We start from the raw sequence: 23903 nt of genomic DNA on the forward strand, positions 1-23903 counted from the left end.
CTACTATTATTCTGACATTTCACATTCTTAAAATAAAGTGGTGATGCTAACTGACCTAAAACATGGCATTTTTACTAGGATTAAATGTCAGGAATTGTGAAAAACTGAGTTTAAATTTATTTGGCTAAGGTGTTGTCAGGGCGTGTAGTAGGTGTAGTGTAGGAATCAAATGCAGGACGCAGACTGAATGTTCCAAAAAGCTGTATTTCTGGCCCAACACAGGCAACAGGACAACTAAGCCCGACAGCAAAACACGCACTAAGGCGAAAGGCAAATGCGCACAAACAGGTGCGACAAAATGAAACGGAGCACACACAAGTGCAACTAAGCTCCAGCACAGTGGAGAAATACGCTCAACCGAGCAAAGCACAACACTGACGGAAACAATCATACACAACACTAGACAAACACAACGAGAAACTTATAGGACACTAATTACGTAAAACAGAAACAGGTGTGGAAACAAACAGACAAAAGCAAACGAACATGAAACATCTATCGGTGGCAGCTAGAATTCCGGAGACGACGAACGCCGAAGCCTGCCCGAACAAGGGAGAGAGGCAGCCTCGGCCGAAACCGTGACAGTACCCCCCCCTTGACGCGCGGCTCCAGACGTGCGCCGACTCCGGCCTCGGGGACGACCAGGGGGACGCGGCGCAGGGCGCGTCGGATGCCTCCGATGGAACTCCGTCAGGAGCGACGGGTCCAACACGTCTCTCCTCGGCACCCAGCACCGCTCATCCGGACCGTACCCCTCCCACTCCACTAGATACTGGAGACCCCCCATCCGACGTCTCGAATCCAAGATGGATCTCACGGAGTACGCCGGTGCCCCCTCGATGTCCAACGGGGGCGGAGGAGTCTCCAAGATCTCATCTTCTTGGAGTGGGCCCGCTACCACCGGCCTGAGAAGGGACACATGGAACGAGGGGTTAATACACTTATACTCCACAGGTAGCTGTAATCTATAACATACCTCGTTCAACCTTCTCAGGACTTTAAATGGCCCTACAAACCGCCGACCCAGTTTCCGACAGGGCAGGCGGAGGGGCAGGTTTCTGGTAGAGAGCCAGACTCGATCACCAGGTGCGTACACCGGTGCCTCACTGCGGTGGAGATCAGCGCTCGCCTTCTGACGTCGGAGGGCCCGCTGCAGGTGGACGTGTGCAGCGTTCCAAGTCTCCTCCGAGCGCCGCGCCCACTCATCCACCGCAGGAGCCTCGATCTGGCTCTGCTGCCAGGGTGCCAGAACCGGCTGGTAACCTAACACACATTGAAATGGAGTTAGGTTAGTGGAGGAATGGCGTAGGGAATTCTGGGCCATCTCGGCCCAGGGAACGTACCTTGACCACTCCTCCGGCCGGTCCTGGCAGTATGTTCTGAGAAACCTACCCACATCCTGGTTTACGCGTTCCACCTGCCCATTGCTCTCCGGGTGGTAACCCGAGGTGAGGCTCACCGAGACTCCCAACCGCTCCATAAACGCCACAATGTCCTCGGGTACCCCGTAGTGCCGGAACACATGGGTAAACAGGGCCTCGGCAGCTTGCAGGGCCGTAGGAAGACCCGGCATGGGGAGCAAACGACAGGCCTTAGAGAACCGGTCCACAACGACCAGGATGGTAGTATTCCCTTGGGAGAGGGGAAGGTCTGTTATAAAGTCCACTGAGAGGTGGGACCATGGCCGTTGTGGAACGGGCAGGGGTAGCAACTTACCCCTAGGTAGATGTCTAGGCGCCTTACACTGGGCGCACACCGAGCAGGAGGAAACATAAACCCTCACATCCCTTGCCAACGTGGGCCACCAGTACTTGGCACTAAGACAGTGCACTGTCCGGCCGATACCCGGATGTCCAGAGGAGGGTGACGTGTGAGCCCAATAGATCAATCGATCCCGAACCTCGAGCGGGACGTACTTCCGACCCTCCGGGCACTGTGGTGGACTAGGGTCGGTGCGTAACGCCCGCTCGAGTTCAGCATCGACCTCCCACACTACCGGTGCCACCAGACACGACTCAGGCAGTATGGGAGTGGGCTCCACGGACCTCTCCTCCGCGTCATACCGCCGAGACAGCGCATCTGCCTTGCCATTCTGTGACCCAGGGATGTACGTGATCTTAAAAGTAAACCTGGTCAAGAACATACTCCATCTTGCCTGGCGAGGGTTCAGCCTCCTCGCCGCCCGGATGTACTCCAGGTTACGGTGGTCCGTCAAAATGAGGAAAGGGTGTTGAGCCCCCTCAAGCCAGTGCCTCCACACCTTTAGAGCCTGTACCACGGCTAACAGCTCCCTGTCCCCTACGTCATAGTTCCGCTCCGCCGGACTGAGCTTCTTAGAATAAAAAGCACAGGGGCGGAGTTTAGGTGGCGCGCCAGATCGTTGTGAAAGCACGGCTCCTAAACCGGCCTCCGATGCGTCCACCTCTACTTGGAACGGCAAAGAGGGATCCGGATGCGCCAGCACCGGGGCCGAGGTAAACAGGTCCTTCAGCCTCCCAAACGCCCTGTCCGCCTCGGCCGACCACTGCAGACGCACCGGACCCCCCTTCAACAGAGACGTGATGGGAGCTGCCACCTGTCCAAAACCCCGGATAAACCTCGTGTAGTAATTTGCAAACCCCAAAAACTGCTGCACCTCCTTCACAGTTGTTGGTGTTTGCCAATTACGCACGGCCGACACCCGGTCTACCTCCATCCTCACCCCTGACGCAGACAACTGATAACCCAAAAAGGAGACCGACTCCTGGAAAAACAGACACTTCTCTGCCTTCACATACAGGTCGTGCTCCACCAGCCTCCGCAACACCCTGCGCACCAGGGCCACATGCTCGACACGGGTAGGTGAGTACACGAGAATGTCATCAATGTACACCACCACCCCCTGCCCCTGCATGTCCCTGAAGATCTCATCCACAAAGGATTGGAAAACTGATGGAGCGTTCATCAACCCGTATGGCATGACCAGATACTCGTAATGGCCCGAGGTGGTACTAAAGGCTGTTTTCCATTCATCACCCTCCCTGATGCGCACCAAGTTGTACGCGCTCCTGAGATCTAGTTTCGTGAAGAAACGCGCCCCATGCAACGACTCAGTCATGGTCGCAATCAGCGGGAGTGGATAACTATACTTCACCGTAATCTGATTGAGACCACGGTAATCGATGCATGGGCGCAAACCACCATCCTTTTTCTTCACGAAAAAGAAACTCGAGGATGCGGGGGAAGTGGACGGCCGTATGTATCCTTGTCTCAGCGATTCGTCTATGTAAATCTCCATAGCTTTCTTCTCCTCCTGAGACAGCGGATACACATGGCTCCGTGGGAGCGCAGCTCCTGCCTGGAGGTTTATCGCACAATCCCCCTGCCTATGGGGTGGCAACCGCGTCGCCCTCGCCTTACTAAACGCAATAGCCAAATCCCCATACTCAGGTGGAACGTGCAATGCGGGCACCTGGTTTGGACTCTCCACCGAGGTAGCCCCTACGGAAACGCCCAAACATCTACCCACACACTGAGCAGACCACTCCATCAGAGCCCTCTCCTGCCACGAAATCACTGGGTTATGGGTACTCAACCAGGGCATGCCCAGCACCACCGGATACGCAGGAGAGTCAATCAGGAACAGCTGAATCATCTCCTGATGATCCCCCTGCGCACACATCCTAAGTGGCGCCGTGACCTCCCTGATTAAGCCCGTACCCAACGGACGACTATCTAGGGCGTGAACGGGAAAAGGAACATCAACAGGAATGAGGGGAATCCCTAACGCTAAACAAAACTTTTTATCAATAAAATTCCCAGCCGCGCCTGAATCTACCAGCGCCTTATGCTGGGAATGAGGTGCTACCTGTGGAAAACGTACAGGCATACAAAAATGGGCAACAGAGAGCTCTGGGTGAGTGGGGCGCCTACTCACCTGGAGGGAATCCCCAGTGCGGGACCTGTCGTCATCTCCCCTAGGAGGCCATCCCCAGCACCTAGCCGCGGTGTGTCCTCCCCGACCACAGTTGGTGCAGTGGATGGACCCCCTAGCCTGCCGACTCCTCCTCTCTCTAGCGCCAGCGCCCCCGAGCTCCATAGGACAAGGCTCGGAGGCGCTGGAGGGTGGAATGGACGGACCCTCCGCAGGACGTCCGCGGGTAGCCAGCAGGGTATCCAGCCTGATGGACATATCAACCAGCTGGTCGAAAGTGAGGCTGGTGTCCCTACACGCCAGCTCCCGACGGACGTCCTCTCGTAGGCTGCATCGGTATAGATCGATGAGGGCCCGATCATTCCACCCTGCATCTGCCGCTAGAGTACGGAATTCGAGCGCGAATTCCTGGGCACTTCTCCTCCCCTGCCGGAGGAAGACCAAACGCTCCCCCGCCGCTTTCCCCTCCGGGGGATGGTCAAACACCGCCCTGAAGCGGCGGGAGAACTCGGTGTACGTAATCGTCGTGGCGTCGATCTTCCTCCACTCCGCGTTGGCCCACTCCAACGTTTTTCCGGCCAGGCAGGAGATCAGGGCGGACACGCTCTCATGCCCTGAAGGTGCCGGGTGCACGGTGGCCAGGTATAGCTCTACCTGGAGCAGGAATCCCTGACACCCAGCCGCGGTCCCGTCGTAGGCCCTCGGGAGAGATAGTCGGACTCCTCGAGGTTCCGGCGCTGGAATGGGCGGGCTGGCCGATGGTGGTGGCAGGGCGGGCGGCGGTGGAGGCGCACCCCAGCCTCGGAGTGTGGTAATCACCTCCTGCAGGGCGGTCCCCATCTGCAGGAGCTGCTCTTGCTGGCCCCGAACCTGGGCTTCCAGTCTCGTCTGGGCTGCTTCGGCTCCTGCTGATTCCATTGGTGGTGTATGATTCTGTCAGGGCGTGTAGTAGGTGTAGTGTAGGAATCAAATGCAGGACGCAGACTGAATGTTCCAAAAAGCTGTATTTCTGGCCCAACACAGGCAACAGGACAACTAAGCCCGACAGCAAAACACGCACTAAGGCGAAAGGCAAATGCGCACAAACAGGTGCGACAAAATGAAACGGAGCACACACAAGTGCAACTAAGCTCCAGCACAGTGGAGAAATACGCTCAACCGAGCAAAGCACAACACTGACGGAAACAATCATACACAACACTAGACAAACACAACGAGAAACTTATAGGACACTAATTACGTAAAACAGAAACAGGTGTGGAAACAAACAGACAAAAGCAAACGAACATGAAACATCTATCGGTGGCAGCTAGAATTCCGGAGACGACGAACGCCGAAGCCTGCCCGAACAAGGGAGAGAGGCAGCCTCGGCCGAAACCGTGACAGGTGTATGTAAACTTCCGACTTCAACTGTATTTAAAGGGCAGTGGCCGGGCTGACAGCGTTCCCCAACCCACAACCCAACCCCTCCCCTCTTTTCAACTGGTCGTTCAGTACAGCACCATTTCCGTTCAATTGAACATTCCAGAACGTAAAAACGTACTGAACAAGACTTGACACATTTGTATTAGGTTTTATTTGCTGCAGTGTCTATTAATTGTCCAAATGCACAGCTGCTTTCCCACTCTATATTGCTATAGAATTTTCACAAATGCCTTACTTTCATTCCCAAACATTCTATCAAAGTATGAAAACGTGAAAATGTCAATTTCTAAGTGCTCGCTTCTCATAATTTTTTAAAAATGGCCTCATATTCTTCCTGAGTGTGTATATGAACTGATTGTAATACGATTTCATGTTGCTAAAACGCTGTCAGTTCCACTTTAAAGCACCACGAGAGACTGGAACACTAGGTAATGAGTAAGCCAGCGATTAAAAAACAAAACAGATCGAACATTAAATCACTCTTCCTCTGCCGTGTGTCATCCATCTCTCCCTCCTGCCCTCTCCTCTTTTTCATTTCACTCCTGTCTTCCGTCTTTCTCTATTCCCCCCCCCCCCCCCCCCAAATAATCACACACCCACACACACAGATGTAATGTCAATCAGTCGACAGGCAACTGGCACGTATATGTATACAATGTGAATCCGTTTTTTTGGTTGCTAAGCAACAAGCAAAGTAATTCATTTTAAGTGAAAATCCTTCCCCTTATGCAATTGTCTAGGCTCAGGATCTAACGGAGAACTGGTTAGTGTAGGAACAGGAACACCGTTTCCCACCCACCCCCACCCAGTCTGTGCATGTTATTAGCATCACAAGCAAAGCACCTAGAATAGAGCAGGTGCTTTTAGTGTTTTGTAGATGGAGGCTGATAATCTGTTTAGTTTCTCCTTGTTGTTTTTAAGTTGGCCTCTCTGTTTATGAGTGAGATATCTTCCCCCACCCGCCCACTGCAGTGCCCTGAAAGGAGAAGCTCCAGGCCGCTCTTTGATCGCTAGGATGCGTCCCAAATGGCACCCTATTCCCTTTATAGTGTACTACTTTTGACCAGGGCCCATACAGCACTGGTCAAAAGTAGTGCACTATATCGGGAATATGGTGCTATTTGGGACACAACCCTAGATTGACTGTATTCCCTCCCCTCTGCCCTCATTACCTCCTTTTTCATAGATCTGAGACAACTGTGTAGGTCAAAACAACCTCTCACATTGCTTTCGCTTAGGCCTATACAGTCCAATCAGATCTGTGAAGGAGGGTAGAGGGGAGGGAACATCTATCCTGGAATGGAACTCAGCCAGATCTCTCCTCTCGCTCTCTCCCCTAACAGGGATGTAGTTTCCTCACTCATCTGATGACAATGCTGTGAGTTGAATGAACTGCTGATGAATAATGCCTATTATCACACTGTCAGGTCAGGGAAAATAAGAAAGTGGTGTTCATAGTGTCACAGGCCGACATGAGGGGACATGAACAACAGGTATAGGCCAATCAAAAGGTTCTTTATTGTAAACCAAAAACTATTAACTTTAAACAAAGAAAAAGGAATGAGGTGTGGAAATGTCATAATGTAGGGTGTAGGTAAGATGCATGAATCTGTGTGTGTCTGAACATGACTGAGTGGAAACTAAGTAAACCTACAAAGGAACAAACAAAACAGGATCATACCTGGAGGAGCAGGGAGAGCGAGAGAGAGTGGTTAGTGAAGCAGTTTTAAATACCCTGAGCCCAGGTGGCTCCAATCACACCAACTCCAATCACTAACGACCCTCCTCTGCCTGCAGGAGGAACCGCCCCTGCACTGCAGAGGAGGGGCCGTGACAATAGTGAACACCACAATGGATACGTCCCAAATGACACCCTATTTCATAAATAGTGCACTACTTTTGACCAGGGTTCTGGTCAAACGTAGTACACTATATAGGGAATAGGATGCCATTTTGGATGCAGACTATACCTGGCAATGGGAACCTGCTGCTACCGGTAAGCAGGATTGGGTAGGCTACTTTCTAAATGTAATCTGTTATAGTTACTAGTTACACTACATGACCAAAAGTATGTGAACAACTGCTCATCATGGGCATTAATATGGAGTTGGTCCCCCCGTTGCTGCTATAACAGCCACCAATCTTCTGGGAAGGCATTTCACTAGCTGTTGGAACATTGATGCGGGGACTTGCTTCCATTCAGCCACAAGAGCATTAGTGAGGTCGGGCATTGATGTTAGGCGATTAGGCCTGGCTTGCAGTCAGCGTTCCAATTCATCCCAAAAGTGTTCGATAGGGTGGAGGTCCGGGCTCGGTGCAGGCCAGTCAAGTTCTTCCACACCGATCGACAAACCATTTCAGTATGGACCTCACTTTGTGCACGGGGGCATTGTCATGCTGAAACGGGAAAGGGCCTTCCCCAAACTGTTGCCACAAAGTTGGAGGCACAGAATCGTCTAGAATGTAATTGTATGCTGTAGTGTTAAGATTTCCCTTCACTGGAACTAAGGGGTCTAGCCTGAACCATGAAAAACAGCCCCATACCATTATTCCTCCTCCACCAAACTTTACAGTTGGCACTATGCATTGGGGCAGGTAGCGTTCTCCTAGCATCCGCCAAACCCAGATGTGTCTGTCGGACTGCCAGATGGTGAAGCGTGATTCATCACTCCAGAGAACGTGTTTCCACTGCTCCAGAGTCCAATGGCGACAAGCTTCACACCACTCCAGCCAATGCTTGGCATTGCGCATGGTGATCTTAGGCTTGTGTGCGGCTGCTCGGCCATGGAAACCCATTTCATGAAGCTCCTTTTGAACAGTTCTTGTGCTGACGTTGCTTCCAGAGGCAGTAGAGGCAGTTTGGAACTCGGTAGTGAGTGTTGTTCTTACGCGCTACAACACTCTGCGGTCCCTTTCTGTGAGCTTTTGTGGCCTACCACTTCGCGGCTGAGCCTCTGTTGCTCCTAGATGTTTCAATAACGATACTTACAGTTGACTGGGGCAGCTCTAGCAGGGCAGAAATTTGACGAACTGACTTATTGGAAATGAGGCATCCTATGACGGTACCACATTGAAAATCACTGAGCTCTTCAGTGAGTCCATTCTACTGCCAATGTTTGTCTATGGAGATTGCATGGCAGTGTGCTCGATTTTATACACCTGTCAGCAACGGGTGTGGCTGAAATAGCCGAATCCACTAATTTGAAGGGGTGTCCACATACTTTTGTATATATAGTGTACCTGTCCAAAATCTTAATCAGTAACGTAACTTTTGGATTACCCAAACTCAGTAATGTATTCTGATAACTTTAAAAAATGTATATTACCAATTGAATGACATCTATTGCAGGATAAATCAATTTTAGAGTTTACATAGCTGGCCATAAATGGATGTTGCATTTTACTTTATGGGTTGGTTATGTAGGCTTCTTCTGGTCTAAAGATATGGAGGAAGGAGTGAGGAGGAGGGTGGTTTGAGGGAAGAAGAGGAGAGGGAATGAGGAGGGTGGAGGGTAAAAAGAGGGGAGGAGGATAATAGAGGAGGGAGAAGGGAGGATGGAGGAGAGGAGGGTGGGGAGAGTGGAGGACTGGAGAGGAGGGGGAGGATTAAGGGCGGAATGTGTGGTGATGGATCTGTCTGGTCTAGAACCATAAGCACGGAGAGGAAGGTGAATAGACAGGAGGAGGGATGGAGGGAGGAAGAGAGATGGAGGGAGGGCGATCTGTGTCTGGTCTGCCAAAGGGATCAGACCATATACACACGTAGGTCCATTATCACACCATAGGCACACAATATATTTACACACCATAGGCATGTCATAACATTAACACACTGATACTTTAGCTCAGGAAGTCAGCTGACCACACTGTTAATCCTCTCTGCCATTCCCTGAGAGAATACTCATACTCTGTTAGGGATAATGGCCAGTAGATAACTTGGAATGAAGGTCATCTGTGGGGGTAGTACTGAATGCCATATAGTTACAGTATACTACGTTCTATGATTTGGCTGCTATTCCTGTGCCATTTTGTTTCCTGCAAGTGATCCTATAAGTTACCAGTACTGGAGTGAAACTGCTCCTAGCTCTACATTTAAAATCAGTCTTCTCAGTAGAGCAAGGATCTGTTTTACCCTTACTAGAGTAGCCTGTAAAATTGTGGCAAAAAACCCGCTAGGTTTTTTTACTGAGATTTAATCCAAACTTGGACCTACAAAATTTCTAATAGATACAGGGGGGGATTCTACTAAGCTAACATATGAAATTGTTTTAAGATGGTCATACCATGGTCATGCCATGGATCATTTTGCTATTTGATTTTTAGGAACCCTGTAGGTATAAAAAACATATGTATTTTTTTAAAATAAAATAATGCATTTGGCCTTTACTACTATAGCACATAGAAACGCATTGAATTGCAAATTCATAATTGGCAAAAAAGACAGTCCAAAAATAAATAATGAATAAGGTTTTGAAGTGTCTGTCGTATATCTAGGAGATAATAAGAAAGCTCAGGAAATATTGTAGTTTTTTGGACACATATCTACAGTGGGGAAAAAAAGTATTTAGTCAGCCACCAATTGTGCAAGTTCTCCCACTTAAAAAGATGAGAGAGGCCTGTAATTTTCATCATAGGTACACGTCAACTATGACAGACAAAATGAGAAGAAAATATCCAGAAAATCACATTGTAGGATTTTTAATGAATTTATTTGCAAATTATGGTGGAAAATAAGTATTTGGTCAATAACAAAAGTTTCTCAATACTTTGTTATATACTCTTTGTTGGCAATGACATAGGTCAAACGTTTTCTGTAAGTCTTCACAAGGTTTTCACACACACTGTATTTTGGCCCATTCCTCCATGCAGATCTCCTCTAGAGCAGTGATGTTTTGGGGCTGTCGCTGGGCAACACGGACTTTCAACTCCCTCCAAAGATTTTCTATGGGGTTGAGATCTGGAGACTGGCTAGGCAACTCCAGGACCTAGAAATGCTTCTTACGAAGCCACTCCTTCGTTGCCCGGGCGGTGTGTTTGGGATCGTTGTCATGCTGAAAGACCCAGCCACGTTTCATCTTCAATGCCCTTGCTGATGGAAGGAGGTTTTCACTCAAAATCTCACGATACATGGCCCCATTCATTGTTTCCTTTACACGGATCAGTCGTCCTGGTCCCTTTGCAGAAAAACAGCCCCAAAGCATGATGTTTCCACCGCCATGCTTCACAGTAGGTATGGTGTTCTTTGGATGCAACTCAGCATTCTTTGTCCTCCAAACACGACGAGTTGAGTTTTTACCAAAAAGTTCTATTTTGGTTTCATCTGACCATATGACATTCTCCCAATCCTCTTCTGGATCATCCAAATGCACTCTAGCAAACTTCAGACGGGCCTGGACATGTACTGGCTTAAGCAGGGGGACACGTCTGGCACTGCAGGATTTGAGTCCCTGGCGGCGTAGTGTGTTACTGATGGTAGGCTTTGTTACTTAGGTCCCAGCTCTCTGCAGGTCATTCACTAGGTCCCCCCGTGTGGTTTTGGGATTTTGTCTTGTGATCATTTTGACCCCACGGGGTGAGATCTTGCGTGGAGCCCCAGATCGAGTCTTCCATTTCCTAATAATTGCTCCCACAGTTGATTTCTTCAAACCAAGCTGCTTACCTACTGCATATTCAGTCTTCCCAGCCTGGTGCAGGTCTACAATTGTGTTTCTGGTGTCCTTTGACAGTGTCACGCCCTGGCTCTGGGGACACTGTTATGTTGAGCCAGGGTGTGTAATTCTATGTTTGTATTTCTATGTTGGCCTGAGTGACTCCCAATCAGAGGCAACGAGTGTCAGCTGGTTGTCTCTGATTGGGAGCCATATTTAACTGTCTGTCTTTCACTTTGTGTTTGTGGTTTCTTGTTCTTATTTGGTTTGTGTTCAACCGTAGACATCACGTTTTCGTCTGTTGTTTTGATCGTGTGATCATTCTAATAAATATAATGTTCGCATTCAACGCTGCGCCTTGGTCTCTCCCTGACGATCGTGACAGAAGAAACCACCAAAACCGGACCAAGCAGCGTGTCCAGGAGCCATCGCTAGCAGATCTCCGTGGCAACCTCGACTGGGTCAAGCCTAGTGAGGAGCAGAGAGGGTGGACTTGGGAACAGTTGAGGAAGAGCTTCGACTGGGTCAAGCCCATTGAGGAGCTGAATAGCGGGAGTTGGAGACAGAAGAGCGAGAGTTGGGCGAGAACGATAGAGGCCTGGCCCACGGGGAGGAGAGACCCCCAGAACATTTTTAGGGGGGGGCTCACGACGTCGGGGCAGCAGGAGGCCGCGATAGAGCGGTCCAGCGGGTTGGCAGAGGAGGCCGCCAGGTTACGGGGGCCACTGGTCGAAGAGGGGATGGAAGGTGGAGAGGCACGGCGAGCGGTACTGGGGTGTGTTACCAGTCCGGTCCGGCCCGTTCCAGATCCCGATGTAGGGCCAGTGGTGTGTGTCCCCAGTACGGTCCGGTCTGTTCCTGCTCCCCGCACCAAGTCAGTGGTGCGCTTCGTCAGCCCGGCTCGGCCCGTTCCTGCTCCCCGCACCAAGTCAGTGGTGCGCTTCGTCAGCCCGGCTCGGTCCGTTCCTGCTCCCCGCACCAAGTCAGTGGTGCGCTTCGTCAGCCCGGCTCGGCCCATTCCTGCTCCCCGCACCAAGTCTGTGGTGCGTTTCGTCAGCCCTGTCCGGCCCGTTCCTGCTCTCCGCACCAAGTCTGTGGTGCGCGTCGCCAGCCCAGTCCGGCCCATTCCTGCTCCCCGCACCAAGTCTGTGGTGCGTTTCGTCAGGCCGGCTCGGCCCGTTCCTGCTCCCCGCACCAAGTCTACGGTGCGTGTCGCCAGCTCGGCCCGGCCTGCTCCCCGCACCAAGTCAATGGTGCGTTTCGTCAGCCCTGTCCGGCCCGCTCCTGCTCCCCACACCAAGCCAGTGGTGTGCGTCGTCAGTCCAGCACGGCCCGTGCCTGTTCCCCACACCAAGCCAGTGGTGTGCGTCGTCGGTCCGGCACGGCCCGTGCCTGTTCCACTGGTGCCTGGTCCGGCACCGGTCAGATGCGTTACGCCGGAGCTAGAGCAATCCGCTCCATCAGTGTGCAGTCCAGCTCCGGCCAGCGGGGACAGCCCGGACCAGGGGTACTTTGGGGGGTTGGAGAGGGAGTGGGGATCAGGCCCGGAGCCGGTGCCCACCCGGTCCCTCCCCTGTGGTATTTAGTTGGCGCGGTCGGAGTCCGCGCCTTTAGGGGGGGTACTGTCACGCCCTGGCTCTGGGGACACTGTTATGTTGAGCCAGGGTGTGTAATTCTATGTTTGTATTTCTATGTTGGCCTGAGTGACTCCCAATCAGAGGCAACGAGTGTCAGCTGGTTGTCTCTGATTGGGAGCCATATTTAACTGTCTTTCTTTCACTTTGTGTTTGTGGTTTCTTGTTCTTATTTGGTTTGTGTTCAACCGTAGACATCACGTTTTCGTCTGTTGTTTTGATCGTGTGATCATTCTAATAAATATAATGTTCGCATTCAAGGCTGCGCCTTGGTCTCTCCCTGACGATCGTGACAGACAGCTCTTTGGTCTTGGCCATAGTGGAGTTTGGAGTGTGACTGTTTGAGGTTGTGGACAGGTGTCTTTTATACTGATAACAAGTTCAAACAGGTGCCATTAATACAGGTAACGAGTGGAGGACAGAGGAGCCTCTTAAAGAAGAAGTTACAGGTCTGTGAGAGCCAGAAATCTTGCTTGTTTGTAGGTGACCAAATACTTATTTTCCACCATAATTTGCAAATAAATTCATTAAAAATCCTACAATGTGATTTTCTGGAAAGAAAAATCTCATTTTGTCTGTCATAGTTGACGTGTACCTATGATGAAAATTACAGGCCTCTCTCATCTTTTTAAGTGGGAGAACTTTCACAATTGGTGGCTGACTAAATACTTTTTTTCCCCACTGTATATTTAACCCCTTGTTGCCACAAAACGTCCATACTTCCATTCGTTTGTATGGGTTACCTTCAGACGAGTCCCGTGACACTTGTGGGCGTCGTAGAGCAAAACGGAGAACACTATTGTGGCCAAGCCACTCTATGGAAAACAGACGTTTTCATGAGAAGGCCGATTTTCGGATGTCTCATTGTCTGACAAACAGCGCTGTAACTCGGCCACCTTCCACCGCAGATGCGGAAGGCTGACATAGGCGGATGCGGTGGATTGAGACGCAGCCCATGCAAAACTGATATCTCTAGCTTAAACTGATGGATTTTGATGAGGATTTCTTTATTATGTTACTTAAATTGACTCTTAAGGAATATATAGTAATATTCAGCAAATGAGAATGATTGAAATTAGGCATATTAAATGCCTTATGTAACACTAGGTTTTGGGCGTCTTTAAAATGTGCTCTGTAAATGCTTTTCCTGATCAGATTTTCACAAAGAGAGGGAGACAGAGAGAGAGAGAGAGAGAGCACGCGCAAGAGAGAGATTGTGTTGCATTCTTACATGGAAAAAGCTATTCTTGTTATGTGTGAATGATGTGTTTTACTCATAATGTTATATTACCCTTCTCTAACTGCTGAACTTATGCCTACACAGTCTCTGATTGAAAATGATTATGGGTCAAAACAAGAATGGGATGAATGGAGATATTCTGGAAATGTGCAAGTTTAGCAGTTACAGAAGTGTAATATTATATGAGTAAGCACTAAGCAATGTGAGTTTTTTGTTAAATAACTGGCAAAATATTGGCATTTATTGGACTATAACCCAAACAGTGGTAATAACAGTTACTTTAATATTATTATTTTATTTTTGTAGATGCTTCCTTATCTTTTAGTTCTTCATCATAGAGAACGGATTAATTTATAATTGAGATCTTGTGACATATGTATTAATATGTTTTTGAATAATGCAAAGACTTCTGCAGAAATTGTATCAAGGGCTGCATGTTCTATTCCTGTTTAATGTCTCCTTCCTTTAAGAAATGATGTTGAAGGATCCAGAGATTATAGTGCTGATCAATCATGTCTAATGTCCGATGTGGTAGAGCCTAGATTTAGTTTGGATGAAAGTGTAACCTAAATTTAGAAGAGACTGCATAATGTATCAAATAGTCAGAAAGCAGATAATTTACAAAGCTAGTGATATTGCAATGATTAATGATGTATAGTGTTACGAGAATATACAAAATTGCGGTTTAATGTTCAATTGATGTTACTAATTAACAAAGTCATTTTTCTAAACAATTTGTTTATACCCTGGCTTTCATCAATGCAAAATGTACATAAAAACTGCAAAAAGACTCACTAACAGGAGTGAAATAGGCCTACCATACACGACCAGCCCTTTCGACTTAGATGAGATGGAGGGCTTCACAGGTCCACCCAAACTTGAATACCCGAGATCCGGGTCCAAAGTTCTAACTTTTCCCTCGGGTCCGGGTCGGGGCCTGTTTGATTGTCATCGGGTCTCGGTTCTATGTAACTACAGCTGATAGACCCGAGTGGACCCAACCACGGCTCTGCATAGCCTATACCATATTTATTTTACTCTAATAAGGTGTATTTATTGACTTATAGATGAGAAATCCAACATATAAAGACCTACAGTTGAAGTCGGAAGTTTACATACACCTTAACCAAATACATTTAAACTCAGTTTTTCACAATACCTGACATTTAATCCTAGGAAAAATTCCCTGTTTTAGGTCAGTTAGGATCACCACTTTATTTTAAGAATGTGAAATGTCAGAATAATAGTAGAGAGAATGCTTTATTTTCTGCTTTTATTTCTTTCATCACATTCCCAGTGGGGTCAGAAGTTTACATACACTCAATTAGTATTTGGTAGCATTGCCTTTAAATTGTTTAACGTGGGTCAAACGTTTCAGGTAGCCTTCCACAAGCTTCCCACCATAAGTTGGGGGAATTTTGGCCCATTCCTCCTGACAGAGCTGGTGTAACTGAGTCAGGTTCATAGGCCTCCTTGCTCACACACGCTTTTTCAGTTCTGCCCACAAATCTTCTATAGGATTGAAGTCAGGGCTTTGTGATGGCCACTCCAATACCTTGACTTTGTTGTCCTTAAGCCATTTTGCCACAACTTTGGAAGTATGCTTGGGGTCATTGTCCATTTGGAAGACCCATTTGCGACCAAGCTTTAACTTCCTGACTGATGTCTTGAGATGTTGCTTCAATATATCCACATAATTTTCCTTCCTCATGATGCCATCTATTTTGTGAAGTGCACCAGTCCCTCCTGCAGCAAAGCACCCCCACAGAATGATGCTGCCACCCCGTGCTTCACGGTTGGGATGGTGTTTCTTCGGCTTGCAAGCGTGCCCCCCTTTTCCTCCAAACATAACGATGGTCATTATGGCCAAATAGTTCTATATTTGTTTCATCAGACCAGAGGACATTTCTCCAAAAAGTACGATCTTTGTCCACATGTGCAGTTGCAAACCGTAGTCTGGCTTTTTTATGGCGGTTCTGGAGCAGTGGCTTCTTCCTTGCTGAGCGGCCTTTCAGGTTATGTCGATATAGGACTTGTTTTACTGTGGATATAGATACTTTTGTACCTGTTTCCTCCAGCATTTCACAAGGTCCTTTGCTGTTGTTCTGGGATTGATTTGCACTTTTCGCACCAAAGTACATTCATCTCTAGGAGACAGAACGCGTCTCCTTCCTGAGCGGTATGACAGCTGCGTGGTCCCATGGTGTTTATACTTGCGTACTATTGTTTGTACAGATGAATGTGGTACATTCAGGCGTTTGGAAATTGCTCCCAAGGATGAACCAGACTTGTGGAGGTCTACAATTTTTCTTCGGAGGTCTTGGCTGATTTCTATTGATTTTCCCATGATGTCAAGCAAAGAGCCACTGAGTTTGAAGTTAGGCCTTGAAATACATCCACAGGTACACCTCCAATTGACTCAAATGATGTCAGAATCTTCTAAAGCCATGACATCATTTTCTGGAATTTTCAAAGCTGTTTAAAGGCACAGTCAACTTAGTGTATGTAAACGTCTGACCCACTGGAATTGTGATACGGTGAATTATAAGTGAAATAATCTGTCTGTAAACAATTGTTGGAAAAATTACTTGTGTCATGCACAAAGTAGATGTCCTAACCGACTTGCCAAAACTATAGTTTGTTATCAAGAAATTGGTGGAGTGGTTGAAAAACAAGTTGTAATGACTCCAACCTAAGTGTATGTAAACTTCCGACTTCAACTGTATGTGGTCTGGAGTACTACAACACTACAACACTTCAACTGTATTTGTTAACCAGAAGAGCAGATAAACCTTATTTTTTTGTCACTCGGGTCCAATCGGGTCTGATCTAGATCCGGACCCATTAGGGTATGGGTCGGGTCTAGGTCTGGTTGTTGTCAGGTCCATTTGGGTTCGGGTCTGATTGTTCGGGTCCGGGTCCGCCTTTAAAAAAAATGATTGGGTCCGTTCGGGTCTGGATCTGATTGCCCTTGGGTTCGGGTCCAACTTTTTGGACCAAAGAAGACCTCTAAACAGGAAATGGTCCCATTGGAAATACCAATAACAGGTGGATCCATAACTATCCTCACATGAAACAAAAAAGACAACTCAAAACGAGATACAAAAACACATTTATTATACATCAACAAATATGATGGTAACAATATTATACATTTTAAATAGCACGAAACGTAATATTATGTCACTGACATTTCAAAATAGATGATTCTAAACACTGCGCGTGCACTACACAGCTAAAGTAGTGGACGCGCTCTGTAGGACACCCACCCATCATGTCATGAGACTCTGTTACAAACTGAACTGTGGTTTTTAGTCAAAATAAGCAACGTAATGACTTGATCTAAGCCTGAATGTAATGAAGCGCCATCGCTAACACATATAAACGCAAGCTCTCGTCTGAACATGAATAAATAGACAGTTGAAATTACAGAAAGGTCTTACAGTGTGTTGTAAAACAAATGTACATTACTGTCCATTCTACAGTAATCTACTGTATTCAGTTTATACAGTATCATACTGTTGATTAATACAGTAAGTTACTGATAAAATTACAAAAACTACTAACTGTGTATTTCTGGCGGGAGTCTGCATCATCACAAGTTACATCCATCAATGCAAATTTCACTGATATGTTCACTTCATTCATTCTATATTAATTAGTGGAATTATAAATCTACCCAATTTGCCTTGATTGGGAAGTTGGGAATCCAGTAGAAATGAAAAGGCGGCAGGATCTTCACATTGGAGTCCACTTTGGTCTCCTGAAGGTGAGAACAGTCATTTTGTTCCCTGAGGATTAAGCTGGGCGGCCATCTTTGATTTATGAGGGGATCTTTTCACTATACTAATTGGTCTGAGGGATGTCTAATATCACCACTGGCCATTAATCTCTGAACTCTGCCATTTCTGACATAAAAAATTCATAGAGAACGACTTTTTCATGCTACATTTTTAGACCTAGTCATTAACTATCTGAGAGGATCACAGTTTGAAGCCAATTATATGTATTTAATGGCACTTTACTTTTCCTTCATCAGTCATTATCTCTGAAGTACGTTCAGGGTACAAATTAACCAGGTGCTGTTTGAATGTCATGAGTCACCTTGTCTTAGAGAATTACACGGTTATCAAAACGTCATGCCAGGGTAAGCAAACACAAAACACAGCCCTTATTTTAAGTGTTTCTAAAATCCCCTATGGGAAAAATGAATGGTGGAAAAACGATTGGAACCATTTCCTTGTTTGACTGCTAGGTTAAGGTAATTTCAGATTGAGTCGACATATGCAGTGTTTACCGTGAATGTAGTGTCCTCTAATGGGGGAACATTGCCTTTAAATTTCAATCAAGCAAGTCAATCTGATAAGGCGCCACAGAGACGACACAAACACACATCTTCCCCTCTCACTAGTGTCTCACTTTCCCCCTAACACAGATCCACTTATCCTGATCCTCTTAGCCAGATACGACTAACTGAGATTCAATTGAAATGCCCTCTCCTCCCTTCCTCCTCTACTGTCCTCGCCTCCCCGACTCAGTAACTAAGGCAAGCTGATAGGAGACATGAACAAAACGAAAGCCTACACATCTCATCTTTTACTGGTCGTATTAAATGGGAGAGCGTTCCTCACATTCTTGTCAATAGAGACAGAAACATGTCTGAGAGTGACAACCTGTACTAAAACCTTTCCGTCTCAATAACTGTATGGAGGAACTACATTTACATTTAAGTCATTTGGCAGACGCTCTTATCCAGAGCGACTTACAGTTAGTGCATACATTATTTTTTTATTTTTTCATACTGGCCCCCCGTGGGAATCGAACCCACAACCCTGGCGTTGCAAACGCCATGCTCTACCAACTAGAGTGCTCAGAAAGTATGCCCCAGTCCTGGACCTTGAAGCCAGTTTTTTAATTGTTCCCCTATAATCAGTGACTGATTTAAACCTGGGACACCAGGTGGGTGCAATTAATTATCAGGTAGAACAGAAAACCAGCAGGCTCTGGACTTCGCAGGGTAGGAGTTGAATACCCCTGCCCTCGAGGATCCAGGAACAAAGACATCATCTCCAGTTCCTTTTCTAACAGGGTTATCAGGTCTGTCTGTGTGCCAAATGGCACCCTGTTTCCTATACAGTGCACTATTACAGGCCCTGTTCAAAAGTAGTGCACTGCATTAGAAATAGGTTTCCATTTGGGATGGAGCCCTGGCCTCTGTGTCAGCAGGAGCATGTCCCTGGCCAGACAAAAGGACAGGATTAGGCAACCCTGGTCCTGGAGTACCGCAGGTACATCATGTTTCTGATTGAACCAACCTGGAAGACCAGGTGTGTAGAATTTAGGCATCACCGAACTGATCAATTATCAAATAAAATAAAATTGTATTTGTCACATGTGCCGAATACAACATCATAGTGTTCCTCTTGTCCTACGTGAGAATGCTATTAATTGACTACAGCTCAGCGTTCAACATCATAGTGCCCTCAAAGCTCATCACTAAGCTAAGGATCCTGGGACTAAACACCTCCCTCTGCAACTGGATCCTGGACTTTGCTCTGAATAATAGCTCCTTCTAACAAGATTAAATATGCGTCCCAAATGGCACACTATTCCCTACATAGTGCACTACTTTCGACTAGGGCCCATAGGTCTGTATAGGGCCCATAGGGCTGTGGTCAAAAGTAGTGCATTATGTAAGTTATAGGATGCCATTTGGGACGCAACCTAGATTTCACAGCATTACAGTGACACTAAATAAGACTAAATATGCTGTTTTCCGTTCCGCAACTGTTACAGTACTTCCCTAAAGACGATCTGCAGCAACAAAAACACAAACAACCACAACAACAACAAGCTGGGTTTGTTCATTTTGGGGGGGTTTTCTACATATTATTATCAGTGTCAGTATTACCACTTCAGATTGGTTTGAATCTCCTCATGAAAGACCAGAAAGAATAATGCTATCCTCTGATAATATAACCTTCTCATTTCAGAAATGTCCTTTATATCTGTTCACATATTTTAGAGTTATTATGTGTTATTGTCTGCTGTTCACAGACAAACAAACAATTGTGCGCGTGTGTGATTCATTCTGTTTCTGTGTTGGTAGCCTCTCCATTCATAAATTCAGTGCTTTGTGTGAGTGCCATCGGAACAGTGGCGATCCCCCAGCTCTCTGAAGGTTTATGGTTGAAGCAGAGGCACAGCACATGCTGCTTGCTGTACAGTTACATGCCGGGAGAGCTTTGAAGCCGTGCTAGCCAATCAGTGTAGACACACAACAACCCCAGTGCATGTTGGGAGCACGGCATGCTGAAATCCTGGGCATTAACACTGCAACAAAACAGACGACAGTCACAGCAGTCTGACTCCAATAAACGTAGCATTGTTTAACCAGCTGTTGGAAGATGACGCAGATAGGTACACTCACAAACGCACGTGCACACAGGTACACATACACAGTGCCATCACCTGTGAGAAAACAAAGTCACAATCACCACAGCGTCTTGTTGTATTCTATTATTTCCCCCATCAGTGAACATGTTCATACTTGCCTCTCGACCTCCTCAGAACCCAGTGAAATTGCATCAAGCGATTCCTCATAGGTCCTGAGCTCCTGTGAAAATAGGGTTGCGTCACAAATGGCACCCTGTTCCCTATATAGTGCACTACTGCCCTATGGGCCCTGGTCAAAAGTAGGGCACTATATAGGAAATAGGGTGCCATTTGGGATGCATCCAACATCTGACGGAGTGAGGTCATTGGGCGGTGGGGTGCAGGCTACGGGGGTTATGGGTAGAAAAGCGAGGAGCGTCAGGCAGGATGCTGCCTGGCAGTGGGGGGGGGGGGGGGGGGGCTGCAGGGCCGCGGGGTGCTTCACGAGGTAGTGAACGCAAACATTTTTTTCTTCTAAATAGTACCAGAGAGGGGTTCTTTGACTTGTAACCATAGCGGAAACCTTTTTGGTGCTAAAGTATATAGAACCCTTTTTTGAGGGTTCTATTAAGAACCACGCTCATAAAGTTCTAAATGGAACCTGTATGGTGCTATAAAGAACCCTTTCCTAAGGTTCTATAAAGAACCATTAAAAAGGTTCTATATAGCACCCAAAAAGGGTTCCGCTATTCTTAAATCCCCTTTTGGGGCTATATAGAACACTTTTTTATGGTTCTTTATAGAAACTTTATGGAGAATGGTTCTATAAATAACCTTTCTCAATCTGAAAGGTTGTTTGTAGATCCCTTTGAAGAACCATACCGTTTTTTCCTTCTGGTCAGCCATATTATATTGTTAAAATTCTATGGGTGTTATTAATGTGTTAAATCATGTAGAACCCTCATGAAGAACCCTCTCGTTACAGGGTTTTGTAAAATGTCCCTATGGGGGAACCATTTTGAGTTCCATTAGGACCCTTTCATCAGGGATGGGCATAAATTATAAATTAAAATGACAAAATACCCTAAAGAACAATGTGTCAAAATAAAATATAACATACTTTTGCAAAGTATTGTATATCATTAAAATACATGTATTTTGTATTTTAAAATACAAAAATACATTTGCAAGTAGCCGGCCCGAACAGCAACAACATTCTCAGTAACAGTTACAGAAACGTTTTACTTGCTATGACTGTGATATGTTGTTGTTTATCTACCTTAGTTGAATGCACTGACTGTAAGTCACTCTGGATAACAGTGTCTGCTAAATGACCAAATTGTAAATGTATATTTGAAAATGAACAACTGCAAAGCACACTGGGTATTGTCATTGGCCTTGTTTCGGGGCAGAGCTCATTAGAGTAATACTCAGCATGATTTGCAATTATTCATTTTTACATATACATTTATATTTTGTTCATTTAGCAGACACTCTTATCACACCATAGTGCCATCAGACTTTTGATACCAATATAGGGTGGAAGGGGGCCACAAAATTGTGAACCGCTATAAAGAAATGGTATAGAAAAGTATTTTGAAAATACACATTTCAGCTTTCGAAAGTATTTTGTTACAAATATCATTTGGAGTGTAGTTCAATCCAGTCTAATACATATCATACAAAATACTCAGAAGTTTAAAATACGTATTTTAAATACAACAGAAATACTGCCTATCTCTGCCTCTCATGAAGAACACTCTGATTCCAGGTAGAACCAATGACAGGTTCTACAGTTATACTTATAGGTGCACTTATGGCACACACTGTTAGGTACTCACATGGTACTGGTCGGTACCTTTAAGGGTACATGTGCGCAAAATGTAATGGTAATTCTTTCTACCCAATATATTCAATGTAACCATTAGTGGAAGTGTTGTACCAGTTTAAGTGGTTTTATCGTTTAAACTCTATGAGGCAGCAGACAGCCTAGCCTAGCCCACTCACTGAAGCAGGCAGCAGTCAGCCTAGCACACTTGCTGAGGCAGAAACTCACTGAGGCAGCATACAGCCTAGCCCACTCACTGAGGCAGAAACTCCCTGAGGCAGCAGCAGAGGTGTTCTATGGCTGCTTGGCTACCATGGAGACACTCCTCACACATACTCATGTTCTCCCAGAGACACACATACAGACGCAGGCATACACACACACACACACGCGCGCGCGTGCACGCATACGCACACACACACACACACACACACACACACACACACACACACAGAGCGAGAGAGACACAAGCATGGACACAGTCTCCCAGCCCCATGTTTGGCTCAGTGTTTGCCTTGCTCTCTTGTCTCCTGCTAACGTGTGTGTTGATGTATTGAAAGCAAAACAGGCTGCTATGGTCTCGACCATGTATTGTGCTTCCGGCCTTGAGACTGGTGGAGCGTGATAGTACATTCAAGACATTTGCTCTGAAGATCTAATACCATGATTAGTAATGCTGATTCCCTCTGTCTCTCTGTCTCTGTCTGTATTCCTTTCTCACCCCCCTCTGTCTCCATCTCTTTCTTTTCATACATCTCGCTCTCTCTCTTCCAGAATGCTCAGCGGGTCCACAACCCTATCTCCTATGGGGATGGCATCAAGCTCACCAAGGAGACGGTGGCTGCGCTCAGCGAGGTGGGCTGGATGACCTCCGTCAAAGACTGGGCCGGGGTCATGATATCAGCCCAGACACTGACGGGCAGAGTCCTGGTGAGTCCATGTTGCATAGTCATCTGTATGGTGTCCAAATTAGAACAGAGTTCTGGGGAGTCCATGTTTTATAGTCACCTGGATGGTGTTCTTATTAGGACCGAGTACTGGGGAGTCCATGTTGCATAGTCATCTCTATGGTGTCCCTATTAGGGCCGAGTCCTGGTGGGACAGAATCCATATTAGGGCAGAATCCTGGAGGGTCCATGTTTTATAGTAACCTGTACAGTGTCCATATTAGGACAGAGTCCGGGTGAGTTAGTGTCTCATATTGTTGTTCTGGGTTGCTTTATGTTTTCACAAGGCGTGGTACATGTGAATGTCACCTGTCAGGAAAAGTCGATAAGGAATATAGAGGACGCCTAAAAAGTGGTATCCCCGAAGCGTTGAAAAACAGCATTCCATTTCTATGAATATTCTTATACAAATGGCTCGAATATGCCATTTGTTCTGTGGGCCTGTTCAATTGCTGCATTAGTCGTTATGAGAAGTTAATGATTTAACAAATTTGGCAAGCCACATAAGCTCACCTTCAGGGCTGCAAATGAAATACTTGCTGTATTTATGTCTATACAAATGAAAATGGAAGTTGCACATGCATGTCTGCTTGCTGTGGATTTACTTAACCGACATTTAGGCTAAATAATAATATTATATTTTTGTCAAGAGCCGCCAATTACAGTGTCTCCCTCAGTGTGATGCTTTTACAGACCATAACCTGACATGGTCTCACAGACATAGAGCTGCACCATCCGTCAGTCACAACAAAGGCAGGGTGACGTCTGACAAAGTGGAGAAGTGGATTTGAGATAGGACAGTATTAAGGCCATACCCCCCCCCCCATCCCATCCCGTAATACCCTTATCCTGAGTGAGAGAGAGAGAGAGAGAGAGAGAGAGAGTGAGAGAGC

The 23903-nt window shown here is 46.8% G+C and overlaps 1 protein-coding gene across 1 annotated transcript in view; it reads left to right on the forward strand.

Moving 5' to 3' along the window:
- LOC311127729 (calcium-activated potassium channel subunit alpha-1a-like) overlaps window positions 1–23903 on the forward strand; it is a gene marked incomplete at both ends in the record, with an annotated part of 208256 nt that overhangs the window by 16513 nt on the left and 167840 nt on the right. Inside the window, 1 exon segment of the mRNA XM_084159598.1 lies at window positions 22838–22993. Within this exon segment, the coding sequence (XP_084015724.1) occupies window positions 22838–22993 (156 nt within the window).

The sequence above is a fragment of the Coregonus lavaretus genome (assembly GCF_964263955.1).
Source record: "Coregonus lavaretus genome assembly, chromosome: 1".
NCBI lineage: Eukaryota > Metazoa > Chordata > Actinopteri > Salmoniformes > Salmonidae > Coregonus > Coregonus lavaretus.